The sequence below is a fragment of the Camponotus floridanus genome, unplaced genomic scaffold, assembly GCF_003227725.1.
Source record: "Camponotus floridanus strain SB8 unplaced genomic scaffold, Cflo_v7.5 scaffold57, whole genome shotgun sequence".
NCBI lineage: Eukaryota > Metazoa > Arthropoda > Insecta > Hymenoptera > Formicidae > Camponotus > Camponotus floridanus.
The window spans coordinates 723,537-737,960 of NW_020229736.1; the positions used below are offsets into that span (position 1 = coordinate 723,537).

The following is a 14,424-nucleotide window of genomic DNA, read 5'->3' on the forward strand; positions in this document are numbered from 1 at the left end:
ATCCAAGGATCCGGAGATTCGAACGTCTAATCGTAATCGCGGGCCAGTTTTATACGCGAATTACTCGGTGAAGCGATTTATCGGGGGAGCCGGGGAGATTCGCGATTGTGTCGAAGACGAGGGCGATCGATCACGACGGCGCCTCGAAGCCGACTGTGGTTTGCTCGTCGATCAATCAGACAGAAGCGCTCGAGACGACGGTATAAAGCCTCCGCGGAATTACAGTATCTACCGTGAACGGGCCTCGTTGTTTTTCGACGAATCTATGCATTTTTTAAAGGTTACTTAATCTTCAAGAACTGATGCGTTCATCGATTCGTCGTAAAATGCCTCGCGAAGAACAGAAATTATGCATCGCTCCTTCCAGATTTAACGAATGAATTTAATATTATAAACAGTCAGGAATTATTCTTGATGTTTCTTGTCGCTAAATAAAAATTCTTGTTATTTTCAGAAATTTTCGAGATTTTGCGTTAAGTTTATTTGGGGGTTTCCAAGCAAGAGAGTAAAGTTTTTGGTTAGCACACAAATAGATACACACGCACACGTACAGGCGGTTTAAATCCGGAAACAGAAACCGACATTGCACTTTCCGTCGGATGTGTTGAGGAGCTAATGGGAAGGAGTCAGCATGACGTGCTTTTCACTAACACGTACGTGCTCGGGGTTTCACGAAAATACTTCGCAGAGAAAGGAAGAGAGAATCGTGGAAATATTTATTTGATAATTCACAGCGTCCACCATAAAAAGATAATCCTTACGCCGCGCTGTAAGGGAAATAATCCGTAAATTTTTTGCGCGCCGACGATGGTGAACCCGCCATAAGAATGTCATCAATTTATTCAAAAATATATATGACCCTGGGAGCTTTCGTTAGTGGCAGTTTTCAAAATGATTTTCTTTGAAAGACGAAGAAGAAAGATTTTAAATCGAAAACAAGAACATTATAAAACTGCGAGCGTTAAATGAATTGGTCAAAAAATAGCTAACTTTGTTATAATTTTCAAAGTAGTTTAATTAAAATTCAATATGACAGATATTTACAATTATCAATTTATTCAAAAATATATATGACCCTGGGAGATTTCGTTGGTGGCAGTTTTCAAAATGATTTTCTTTGAAAGACGAAAAAGAAAGATTTTAAATCGAAAACAAGAACATAAAACTGCGAGCGTTAAACGAATTGGTCAAAAAATAGCTAACTTTGTTATAATTTTCAAAGTAGTTTAATTAACATTCAATATGACAGATATTTACAATTATTATGTTTTTTATTGACGCTGAAGGGATTATTGTAAATAAAAAAGAATTAAAATTTTATCTTTAAACTTACTCTGTTATTTTATTTGGCACAATTTTTATTCCATCTCGTCCATTATATTGATTCACGTAAATCAGATTTTATTACATTTCAGTTTGTAGATTATATTTACGTTTAACGATGTTTGATCGTAGATAACGATGCAGTTATTTGGAAAGGATGTCGTTAATGTTATCGTTCCATATCGTAATTCTTTGCCATATTTATTCCAACAACGAATACTTGTTTATTATTGCGATTATAATTATTTTTCGATTCTCGAAAAACACTTTGCTAACTAATTATTTTGTAACTAATTATTGTACGTAAACAATTATCGTTCAGCAAAAAATGTTTAACAAAACATTGGATTTGCTCCCATTTTGCTTGCCTTTTGATAAAAATTAATTTCAAAAGATTTAACGATTGATAAAAACATTAAGCTATGCGGGCGATGTAATCTGCTCTCGTCGCAGTTATTCGGCATTCGTTTATAGTGTGTACCTTGCTGTAACGCACTTTACTATTATTCGAAAGCTTTTACACGACGACACATGTGCGACAGGTAATCGGCGTTTTAATCAGAATTTTAATATTCGACGTCGGTGTAATTAATAACTGCGCGTAATTGACGACTACATGTATACATGCATACATGAAACAACAATTCGTTGGGAAATGCGCGCTCGCGCACCACCGCCAATATGCATTATTAATAAACAATGGAAAATACGCGTCATAATTAATATGATGAAATCATCGGCGAAAATGCGGCGTGCCATGGAAATGCATCAGTCGTAAATTTTATAATGCACATCAAATTTGCGATATAGACAAATAATGGGTAGCAGGGGAAAGAATTATTAAATTAAATAAAGTTCTTGCTCATTATCGGCTTCATATTTGCATTCATGCATTTTGCAAAATTATCGCGCAGATATCGTGTGCAAAAATCTTAGGATATTTTCAGGTATTTTTATCAAATCACATTTTATTACGAATAAAGAGAATTAAATTTATACATGTATGTATTTACACTATGTTAAATATACTCGTATTCTATATTTTTAAATTTTATAACATAAATTTTATATATAAATTCTATATATTTTTAATATTTTATTATATAATATCCATCTTCTTAATATTGTATCAAATGGAATATTCACAATAATAATTTTTTTAAATATTAATAATTTTTTAAGATATTTTTTTAAATATTAATATTAATATTAATTATTTTTAACGACAATATAACTTGAATTTTATACTTGAATGATACATATCAACTTTAATCATCAATTCGGCTGCTATACATCGATCGAGTTTAAATTTTCATTTGATTTTAAAACAAAACAAATGTATATACTACTTATTTATTTTACATACTTTCGGAATTTCGATGATGGCATTTTTCCGTTGGTTTGGCAAACAAAATTGCTTAATTAAAAAATTAAGAAAGCAAGTAAAGTTATTGATAAGGATATTGAGAAGAATACACAAAAAAATTAAAATATAAGTAATATGAAATTTAAATTTGTATTTCTTTTTAATTAGAAGAATTAAAAAATTAAATTAAAACTGATTAATTCTTATTAACGTAAAAGTATCAATGTAAGTAACAAATATTATCAAAATAAATTTTAATAATTTTTAAATATTTTTCGAGAAAAATAAAATATAGTAAATATCATAAATAATGATAGTTTTTTATAGCAAAAAAAACAATAGGCATCACGGAAAAAGGCAACAAAAATTAAATTTCGAAATTTTCAGAAGTATTTTCATATATTTAAAAAAAAACTGGATCGATTAATTATTATATATTAAATGTTAATAAATTTAATATATTTCAAAATATTTAAATTATATTCAAGATGTTTAACATTATGCACTTTTAGCTTTTTAAAATATAAAATTAATAATTAATTTGTAAATTATAAAATCAAACTATAGAATTAAAATTTTTATTTTCATTAATTTTTGTACACAATCTATAAAAAAATAATTTGATATAAGATATTTAAAAAAATATCGATTTAAATATAATCTTTAAACATCAACATGACACTTTTTAAGAATAAATTTGAAAATAAAACTCTTACATCTTGTATTGTTAATCATGTTAAATATTATTAATCATGTTTTCTTGTCTAAAGCTGTTTATAAAATGCAATCCATTTTTCCATCATAAACTGTTTCTCTTCTCTTATTAAAAAAAAAGTTCGTTAATTTAGGCTGATAGGGTAAAGGGCAAGAACATAATGGTGCATTTTATAATAGCCTTTAGAGGAAAGAAATTGCGGGGTTATCGGTTAAACGGAGTTAGATTTAAGAAGCTCCGTGATTTGCCGGCCGAAAGAAATTTAATTATCGGTAGGTGGAAACAATAACTACGCCGCTTTAGTCTTGCGGGAAGACGGCGAGGGATCTTTGATCTACCGCTATTTTTCTCAAGGCGAAAAAATCGAGATCGGAGGAGAAGCGTTCTCTCTCTCGTCGAGGAGTTTGAAAAACTCTAAATTAATTTTTCTGCCGCGACGTTCATCGGGAGCAGGGGAAATTTAATTATTCTTAATTAATCCGCAAAGCCCATGCATTACTCGGCTTACCTCCCCGGTAAAGGGGGAGAGGATGGGAAGACCCGGGGTTGAAGGACCCTTCGAGGACGTCGCGAACGCGCGGACCGACCACGCGACGTTCTCGCGTGAATTATGCCGCTATTACGAAGTAAATGATTGCACCTGTGCTCCTTTCAGCTGCAGGCGGTATAATTAAGAAGGATTCATTAAGAAAGCGATTAGAACATGCTGGACAAGAAGTCGATCCGCCCCAAACTCGCAAGTAATCACTGGCAGTAAGAAACGCGCCGCCAGTTTCCCCAAACTCGAGGGTGCATATGTACCGAGGAGCAATCTAATTAATTTTTGCTCCCGTCTAATTAAGATTAAAATTTCGGGAATAAGAAATTCGGAATAATAACATTAAAAAAAATTTTTTTTTTCCAAATTAATTCCTCCTTAATAATAATAATTCTTTGCAATTCGATTTTTTCATCAATTCTTTAGGAAACAATCAAGAGAAGTGAATTATTTTTTCTTCCTCTCTCCCTCTCTCTCTTTATTTTTGCTTATTATTTGTAAATTATATTCATTGTCAGCTTGAGTTGCATAAAGTCCAGTTTGATCGGATCATGCGCATGATGGCAGACACGGTGGAAATTGAAATCCGGAAGTACACAGAGGACGAGGGAGGGTCGGCAGGACGGAGGAGACGAATTAGTGTTCTGCTCGAGAGGTCGCGAGCGATAGCAGAGAATTATTGCTTAGCAACGAAGGACAGAATCGATGTTGCCAGTAGTGACAAGTCCGATTACGCTGCCACGGTTGCGCCGGAAATATGTTTGCGCGTTTCTAATCGATTACAATCTCCGTTAATTGTACCATTGTGAGGGCGCAATAGCTGCGACTCAACGCTAAATACCTTGAAATATTTCGAGATTCAAGCCACAACGTTCTTAAATTAACGAAAGGCGCGGAGAGTATTTGGAAAATCCCGACGTCTCAAAACACACTTTTTAATAATACTTAAATGGGAGGCTGATTACTCAGATCTTTGGAGTGGTTTAGATTTTTCAATTTCGTTTCCTGAATTTTGCACTTTAGACATTTCAAGAGGCTTTCTAGCAAATCTTAGATTTTTATTTCCTAATCGAGAAAAAATATCCTAAAGAGATCAAGTCTTTTATTCAGTCTACTTGTCAAGAATAAAAGCCTTCATAAATTTAATAATAATCTCTATAAATTATTTAATAATATTAATTTAAATTGTTAAATTTGAATTTCAAATTATTTAATATATAACAATCTTCATAAAAATCGATATAAATTTAATGATAATCTCTAAATAATAACTAATAATAAATAACAAAAATCTCCGTAAATTTAATAATAAATCTATAAATTACTTAATAATTATTATTTAAATTATTAAATTTGAATTTTAAATTATTTAATACAATAATCTCTATAAATTTAACAATAAAGATTCTTCTCATCCACTTTTTATCCTATATAAATCGAGATACGATCGCCGAGATAGATGGATGGTTTTCTCACTTTTCGAAGCTGTAATCGTGAAGCTATACAATTTCTCCGGGGATGCTGCACAAATTTAGAATCAATGTGAAGCAACGTAGTGCCTCTCGCGTATTTCATGACGGATTTGATGAGAATGATGAGCCAGGAGAATACGAAACGAGCTATACAACAGGGCAACGCTGTTGCACACGCACTATTGGTAACTCCATGGATAATTAATTACTTTAGCGGCGCGAGGATGTGATCCTTCGCGCATGAAAGGATGCCATTATGCCTATTAGCTGCCGCTAATTTGCGCAAAATCATTTGGAAACTATCCCTGCTACCGCGAGATCCACAGCGGCGAGATACACCCCCGAATGTCGGGCAACAGCAGCGAGTGTCCGGGTGAAATGTAGTTGTCCTTGCGCCCCGGCGTCAAGGGAAAATTCGCCTTTCCAACGGAGAATAGTTCTCCTTAATTAAAGTAGTTTCACTCGTTCAATTAAAATAGTTCTGCTTCAGTGCGTCACTTGCGGATCTATTGCTGGTTTCGTCCCTTCAACTACATCTTGTGTCTTAGGGAGGTTTAGATTCTCAATTTGGTGGATCCTCCCGTGGATCGAATTTCGCACTTTGAACGTTTCACGGTGATTAATTTTTAGGGAGCGTCGGCAAATTAATAGGTCCAGCCTTTATTTAGCTCCTATTTAATTAACAATATAAACAATAAAAGTGGAATGTAAATAAAGATCCTTCACTTTTCATTCTGTATAGATATTTTTCTTATCAATTTTAAATTTTGTTGCTTCTCTCGGGGAGATTAAAGTGTCTTATTTAAGATTGTTGCGAACCTTGCGTAGAAATTTGAAAATTTTTAATTAAATTGGGATTAATATGTGGAGGCGTTCCATTTTCTTAAAACTCCCCGCGAGATAAATTGGATTAACAAATCAGCAGGAAGCTATGACAAGCAATCTGGAGATGGAAGGCAGCAATAAATCTAGCGAAGTTAACAAGTCTGTCAGACCTCACTTAGCTGCGGCGTATTTTGGTTATATCGGCCGGAATAACGCAACACAACAGTCCATCTGGCAAGCCTTAATTACCATTTATATTCCGGGCTTGCGCAGTTTCGCGGACGACGTAAAATTACAACATCGGCCCGGAGAATCTCGGCTTTCATTAAAAGATAATTAAATCAGCAGCGAATCGATCCCCACTGCTTTATCCTGCCGTCTCCTGTTCGCGGAACTTTCTGAATTATGCAGCGAGGCGAGACGAGAACGTCGACTTTAAAATTGTATCGCGAAACAGTCCAGAGTTCCGGAGAAATGATCCTAGATATTCTTTCTTATTATACTGTCCTTTCGAGATGAGCAGCCGGCAAAGGAAACCTTTCGAGCTCCGCTCAGGTATTTTAATCTCTCTGATGTAAAATTAAATACGGCAGTATTCTCTTATATCAGTGGAAAATTTCGTTTGCCCTCGTTTAATTTTTAATTTGCGGGACATTTGGCTCACCCAAGGAAGTCGTAATTCCCTTTATTTACATCCGAGCAAACCGCGGAAACGCTAGATTAATTTTTGATTATTTTCAAGCGGTGGGAAAGAGACAGATTGAATATTAGAATTAATATTGAAAAATTTATTTTTTATCAGGATATTTTTCCTTCAAGATTAGATCATTATTTATTACGTAATTACTAATTTAAAAAAAATATTTGTATTATTAAACCGATGTACGTACGCTTATATCACCTGTCTCAATCGCGACGTGCGCATAATAAATGACAGTCTCATGCGGAGACGATGACCTTCGTTATCCGGCGTAATTAATAAAACGACTAAACGGAGCAGCACTTGGGCGTCATTAATCACAGCGACGAGAGCTATTAGTAATGCCTTTTCGGGCCGGAAGTTGAGCGAATGCGCGCTCCGCACTCGTGACGTTCTCTTTCATTGAAAGGGGAAGGATGCGCAGGAATCGCGCGATTTCCCTCGGCTTGCCGCATTAAATTCCCTTCGTTACGCGCGATTATGATGTCGCAAAGTTATTTTTCCAAAGTGCGAAATGTATCTGAGAATCTCTCCCTCTTTATATTATTCGAGATTTATTCGAGATCGTATTTCGAAGGGTCCATTACACTCAGCAAACACCAAATAACAGTTATAATTGTTATTTCAGATAAAAAAGCAAACGCCAAATAACAGTTATTAGGGCAAACGCCAAATAACAGTTTTAACAGGGTGTCCCAAAAGTCCCGGACCGGTCGAATATTTCATAAACTATGCACTTTAGAAAGAAATGTTTCAGACAAAAGTTGTATGGCTTGAAAAGGGCCATCAGATAGTGGCAAAGATTTGACATGGGAGATTCATTTGAAAGTCACGTGAAGATCATCGTCAATTTCTTAAATGGAACTCCCTATTTTTTATTACATATTCGTGTAGCTTATCTCGATAGCTTTCTAAAACACTATAATTAAATATTTCTTCATTGAGTACTTTTTGAGTTATGAGGCTTGAAATCATTTCTTCAAGAAAAAAATATATAATTTGCAATTAACAATTACATTTTTTTTTTTAAACAATTATGTGCTTTCTTTACACCAATTGATTCCTCTTATTATTTTGTACATAAAATTATTAAGGTAAGATAATCGAAAAATGAATATTTTACTAGATATTTTATGGTTTATGCAAAATTAAGAAATGATTTCAAGCCTCATAACTCGAAAAGTACTCAATGATGAAATACTTTATTATTGTGTTTTGGAAAGCTCTCGAGATAAGCTACACGAATACGTAATAAAAAATAGGGGGTTCCATTTAAGAAATTGACGGTGATCGTCACGTGATTTTTAAATGACTCTCCCATGTCAAATCATTGCCACTATCTGATGGCCCCCTTCAAGCCATACAACTTTTGTCTGAAACATTTCTTTCTAAAATGCATAGTTTATAAAATATTCGACCGGGACTTTTGGAACACCTTGTATAATTGTTATTTAAGATAAAAAATTAATTTTTCAATATTAATACTGTTATATAACAGTTATATAATTGTTATATAAATGTTACTTGGCGTTTGCTGAGTATCGATATTTATGAAAATCGAGGATATTCTCGAGGAATCTCGAGGAAGGGGTGGTACTTCGTTTTCCGCTCGAGACGAACAAATCATCCTGGGCGAGCCGTACTTTCGCCTAAAAAGACCGAGAGGACACATAATATACACTTCTTGGCGGATGATACTTGTGAGAGGAGATGGGGAGAGCCTTATTCCAAAGTATTCCGGGAGCTGAAACAAATTCCGCGAACTTGGTGGATTCGATTATTAGTTCGCGCCTCGAAAACTCGTCGCCTTCTTTCGCCCCCGCCCATCTCTCCTCGCCTCCACCAACCTCTTCCGCCATACGTTCGATACTGGGCTTTGCCGATCGTCGTCGGGATTGTGAGTGCAGGCGGCCGTGTAATTGCGAGTCTCCCAAGGAAAACGGAAACTTTCCCCCCCGAATTCGGCTGGCGGGGCAGGGGGGGGCTCGAGCCCGCCGACGACGACGTGCATTAACCGGATCCGCGAACTTTCGATAGAAATTTCCATTACGTAAGAATCCGGGAGACAGTACCGCGCCGAAGGAAACGTATCCGCTTCAGGGGGTTGCCCGGGGACGGGCGTTTTCCGGGAACCGATCGCGGGAACGCACAGTTGGGGAGATCCGGAATTATTACTTCGCAAGCTGTTATCGAGCAGGAAGTTGGTCCCGCCAGACATTAGCTTAATCTATCCGACTATCGCAATTACCGATAAATAGAGGATTGAAATAATTGCAATAATATGTAACTTCTATCCGCTTTGTAATTTTAGACGAGAGGAGTGTTTGATGAAGGGATGAAGTTTAAAGGAAGAAATTGAAAGGGATCACCGTGAAAAATCACAAAAAAAAATTTATTTAATATTAGATTTTAATTTAAACAACATTTATTGAAAAAGGTGAGGTGTTTTTATCTGTAAAACTTTTTTTTCGAGACATTTGTTTACTTTCTGCGACATTCTTTCGAGATAAATTTACTGAAAAACTAAGGCAAGTTTTCACCAATAATGTAAATTTTTTTAAAGACACTTCCTGATTCTCTTGGAAATTTTATTTTGAGAAAAATTTACTAAAAAACTGAGATAAATTATTACATTTATTTTAAGAAAAATTTACTAAAAAATTGAGATAAATTTTTACTTGCAATATAAATTTCCTTTTTAAGATATAACCTATTTTAATATTTTTAATATTAAAAACATAATCTATTCTTAATATTCTTAATATTATAACCTATTCTCTTCTACATCAAATCAATGCAGATATTTATTTTAATTTAAATATATTATTTATACGTTAATTTTAAATACATTAATTCACGTGTATTTAATTTAAATACATTTAAAACAATTGTAACAGTCTCAGAAAAATCAGACGGGATTTTTGAAGAGTTTGCACCATAATTTCGCGAAATATTACGTAATGGCGCGGAGATTTGAGCAAGCAATTTCGGGCCGCGTGTTGGTGGCGCGCGTCGAAAAAATGAGAAATATTTGATAAATCTTTCCGTGTCACTCTCTTCAGTTTCCAGCCGCGGAGGCAACGTCGAAGAGCAGTGGCAGGTACAGGCAATATGTTTCTTTGCTGTGTTACGCCTCTTCATCTTCAACCCTTTTTATTGCCGTCACCCAGCTTCTTTTTTCCCCCCTTATATCTCCCGCCGAACTTTCTCTTTCTCTTTTCTTCCCAACGGCATTTCGAGGGAACCATTTTATGTCTCCGCGTATGTCGAGCGGAGTGAATGGTGTTTCAATAATCGTATATCATTGAATTTTCTCTCGGCGAAATAGAAAATCCTGCTTCTCTCTCCGCGTCGGCAAAGCCGTTTCGCGCCTCTCGACATCTCGCAGCCGGAAATTGAACGGCAAATGTGACCAGCTCCTGTCGTCTCAAAAATATCTTTATGCGCCAAAGATAGATACAAACACTGTGTCTCTAATGTAACGAAGAAATGACTAAAAACGCGCGTCAAATATTAATACGATAGTACCTCGGATCAGGGATGCTAATCAGGAACTCCAATTTAAAACAGACGGCGGTCCCGAAGAGTGTGCGTTGCAAAAGTAATCTTGCAGAGATCTGATAATTACCTATCCTAGTTCGATCTACCTGCAGATATTGCTATTCGTCAGAACGTGAATCCGGTTGAAAGTTGAAAGCTCAATAATTCGCACAATCCGAAGTTCGATTTAGACGAACTGTAGATATACGTATCGCGCAAGGGTCGATGACATCTATTTCCGGCCGTCATAATTCACCAGGAGCTTTCCACAATTCGGCGCAAAAGTTCCCTCAAACTTAGATTAGCGATTCAATTTGGGGCGCCAGTGAATCATCTTAAAAATCGTTTTTTAATCGGGACACCACGTTACGAACAAAACGTCTGGCGTTTTTTCTGTCTGCAGCTTTCCCATTTACTCTTTCTCTCTTCTTACAGATTTTCGCTATTCATTCGAGCTGGGACGACCGGCGAGGATTACTTTAGCCGCTAATGTTCATCTGAAATTTCGTTTTCTTTTTTTTCCCCCTCGAAAATGTTGACGCGAATACGTCGAGCTCGTTATTTTTATACCCACACGCGAAAATAATTCAGTTGACGAGGAATCTATTTTTTGAAGTAATATTTGTGATGATTGTTTCATGTTTTCAGCAATAAAAAAAAATATATTTTCAGCATTTGCACAACGTGAAGGCCATCTTAAGCGAGAAAGGAAAATAAAAATATTTTTATGTCCACTGCAAAATGATTTAAACCTCTTGAATAACGAAAAAAGCATAATTTTTTATAATCTCATTATAATGTTAAAGCCTTCTCGTATTAAAAATCACACATTCTGCTCTCGAAACGTTCCGTGGTTTAATTCTAAAAATAAAAGTCTTAAATTTTGCAAATTTACACATCTTGTTACCCGAGTATCCTGAAAGAACAAATTAAAAATTGCGAAGAAATTCTTTATTCGAGCATTCTGAAAGCCTGAAGGGACTCGGGATTCTATACGTTACAAGAGTGAATACACAGTTCTTGCAGAATCGCGTTACGAAATTCTTCCCTCGAGATAGTGTCGAGAAGCATATCGTCTCTCCAGTAGTGACTCCAGAACGCGAAGAATGTATGCTCGACATATAAAGAAGTTTCGATGCTTGATCGATCGATCTTATTGCACTTGCTTTTGGCGCACTTCGTCTCGGTGTGCGAGGAAGAGAATGTTTGCCACTTTGAGTTCAGTACACGTCGAATCTGTCTTCCCCAGCGAATGTCATTTTCGAATTAAAAATTGCTTTTATCGACGAGTATCTGTCAAATTGTCACCGTTCTTTTTTTTTTAAAGAACATGATTGTATTGTTGCTCAGTCGCGAGGAAAATTGTTCGTACTCAGAGTACTCACCCATGGCAGGAGCGTAGATGTTCAAATAAAGGCAGTCCTCGCTCTGGTTGCGCAGATGAGGCAGCAGTCTCTTCAGATACTCTAGTCTTCCCTTAGGCATCCGCTCGAGCGCTTCCTGCTCGTTTGTAATGTCCGGTAGCTTTTGCGGGCAGACCGGACCCACCGACTCCGATAATCTGCGGAGGAAATCAGAAATCGTTCGTGCGTTACAACTAGTCAAACCGATTCAAGTTTTGCATCTGGAATACGCAGGGAGTTCAATAAGGTATTGTCGACGGGAATACATTTCAAGGCTGAGATATCTTAATCTTATAATAGACGTTTATTCTATAAAAGACGATATCTCCTTCTCTGATTAATTTTATATAATATTTAACTATATAATTTTATCTCTTGAGTTTATTAATGATAAATTAATAAATCTGTTCTATTATTATTAATCAATCTACTATAAATCTACTATTACTTGTTAGTTTAATAATTGATAATTAAATTAATTAGTAATTATTGAATTAGTAAATCTAATCTGTTGTTATTTATTAATTTAATAATTAACAATTAAATTAATTTAATTATTAAATAAATTAATAAATATACTATTATTACACTAATATTATGCGCTATTTTTCGTAAAGGAAATATTGATATTTTTCGGCAATTAATAAATCTAATCTGTTGTTATTTATTAATTTAATAATTAACAATTAAATTAATTTAATTATAAAATAAATTAATAAATCTACTATTATTACACTAATATTATGCGCTATCTTTCGTAAAGGAAATATCGAGATTTTTCGGCAATTAATAAATCTAATCTGTTGTTACTTATTAATTTAATAATTAACAATTAAATTAATTTAATTATTAAATAAATTAATAAATCTACTATTATTACACTAATATTATGCGCTGTCTTTCGTAAAGGAAATATCGAGATTTTTCGGAAATTATGCGATCGTGGGCGGGTTCAGTGGCAATATAACATCGGCATTCGAAAGATTCGTCAAGGAATATCTTGGCATAATTTCAGAATGTTGTACATCTTACGATAGTCCCGGACACTTCGAGTTACGAAGACTGTGCGGCATCTGAAGCATCCTGAACGGATCGTGCTTGTTATGAGATTGAAAACTACCCGCTCTTTAAACTGCGAGAAAATCACAGATGCGATCAATCTCAAAATTGATTAGCCTCAATGTAATCTCCCGCATAACTCGTTACAAATTCATTCGCGACTTTGAAATTTCGAGCAAGCGATGCACGCATTCGTAGGAATTTATTTATCTAGTGGGGCGAGATGAAAATGAAAGAGCAAACGTGATAGAGCCTGATTCTGCATCGATGACAATGAAATGTGGATTAAGCTTTTGATTATATTAAAAATTAACATTAATTTATTTTAATCAATATTAATTCTACGTATGTGTTATAATATTATAATGTGATTAAACGAAGAAATTAAGATAAACGAAAGAACAGTGACCCTTTACCTGACTCCTTCCCAAGGACTCGGCGCCCTCGTCGGGGAGAAACGGTTACTGCCGACCGGCGGGGTGGCGTACGGTATCCCGAGGTAGACGTCGATGGGCTTGAGGGACTTGTACTCGAAGGACCTCGTGATCCCCTGCACCTCGCCGTAGCGCGTCTGGACGATCCGCGGGTTGAGCTTGCTCTTGAAGGAGAGCGAGAGGGCGGGCGGCAGGGCGATCAGGCAAACGAGGACCGGGAAGAGTTCCATCTTGCCACCCTCCTCCTCTCGCCTCGCTCGCTAACCGCAACCGATCACGCCCGACACGATCTATGGATCACCTCCGCGTCCCGCAACGGTCGTCTCTCATTTACGCCTGCGCGATTAATCGCGACGCCGTCGAGTTTCCGCCGTCCCGGTGAACCTACCTGGAAAATAATCGCATGGGTCGCGGCCCCATTGATCATTCATTATCGATTACTGTACAATCTGCGGGATCTTTCGTCATTTTTTTAAATTATTTGCCATTAATAATAAAATTTGCCGCCGCGGGAGACAATCTTTCTGACAACGTCGTTAAAATCGTTTCAAACTTTATGATTAATGTACTTCAAAAATGGAGTTTTCTCCATCTCGCGATATATTAAATATGCATCTTAATACAATAAGATTCTTCGTATATTAAAGATATGTATTATTAATGGCATGTATCCTTTTCTTATTAAATGTTAATGTGAAATTGAAATAAATCAAGCAACAGTAAACAAAACATGAAAAATATAAATATATTATAAAGATCTACAAAGATCAAATTAAATATATTATTAAATATAATATATAATTAATAATTATTAATATGATTAATATAATTATTATTAAATACAATATATAATATATATTAATAATTAAATATAATATATAATTAGATATAAAAAGAAACCTATAGCAATAGAAGGGCCCCATTCTTGAGACAAATTTAATTATTATTTTAAGCAAATAAATTATTACAAACGTTTCCATTTAATTCAGACCATCTTCAATATAACTCAAAATAAAAAATAAAAGATAATAAATAAATAAATGAGCGCA

At 35.2% G+C, this 14,424-nt stretch overlaps 1 protein-coding gene across 1 annotated transcript in view; it reads right to left on the reverse strand.

The window, feature by feature from the left end:
* LOC105254069 (neuroligin-4, Y-linked) overlaps nucleotides 1–14,424 on the reverse strand; it is a 189,276-nt gene that overhangs the window by 108,637 nt on the left and 66,215 nt on the right. Inside the window, exons 3-4 of the mRNA XM_025412802.1 lie at nucleotides 13,358–13,763; nucleotides 11,865–12,040 (exon numbers count right to left, since the gene is read on the reverse strand). Of these exons, the coding sequence (XP_025268587.1) occupies nucleotides 11,865–12,040; nucleotides 13,358–13,605 (424 nt within the window). The 5' untranslated portion in view covers nucleotides 13,606–13,763. The remainder of the gene's footprint in view (nucleotides 1–11,864; nucleotides 12,041–13,357; nucleotides 13,764–14,424) is intronic.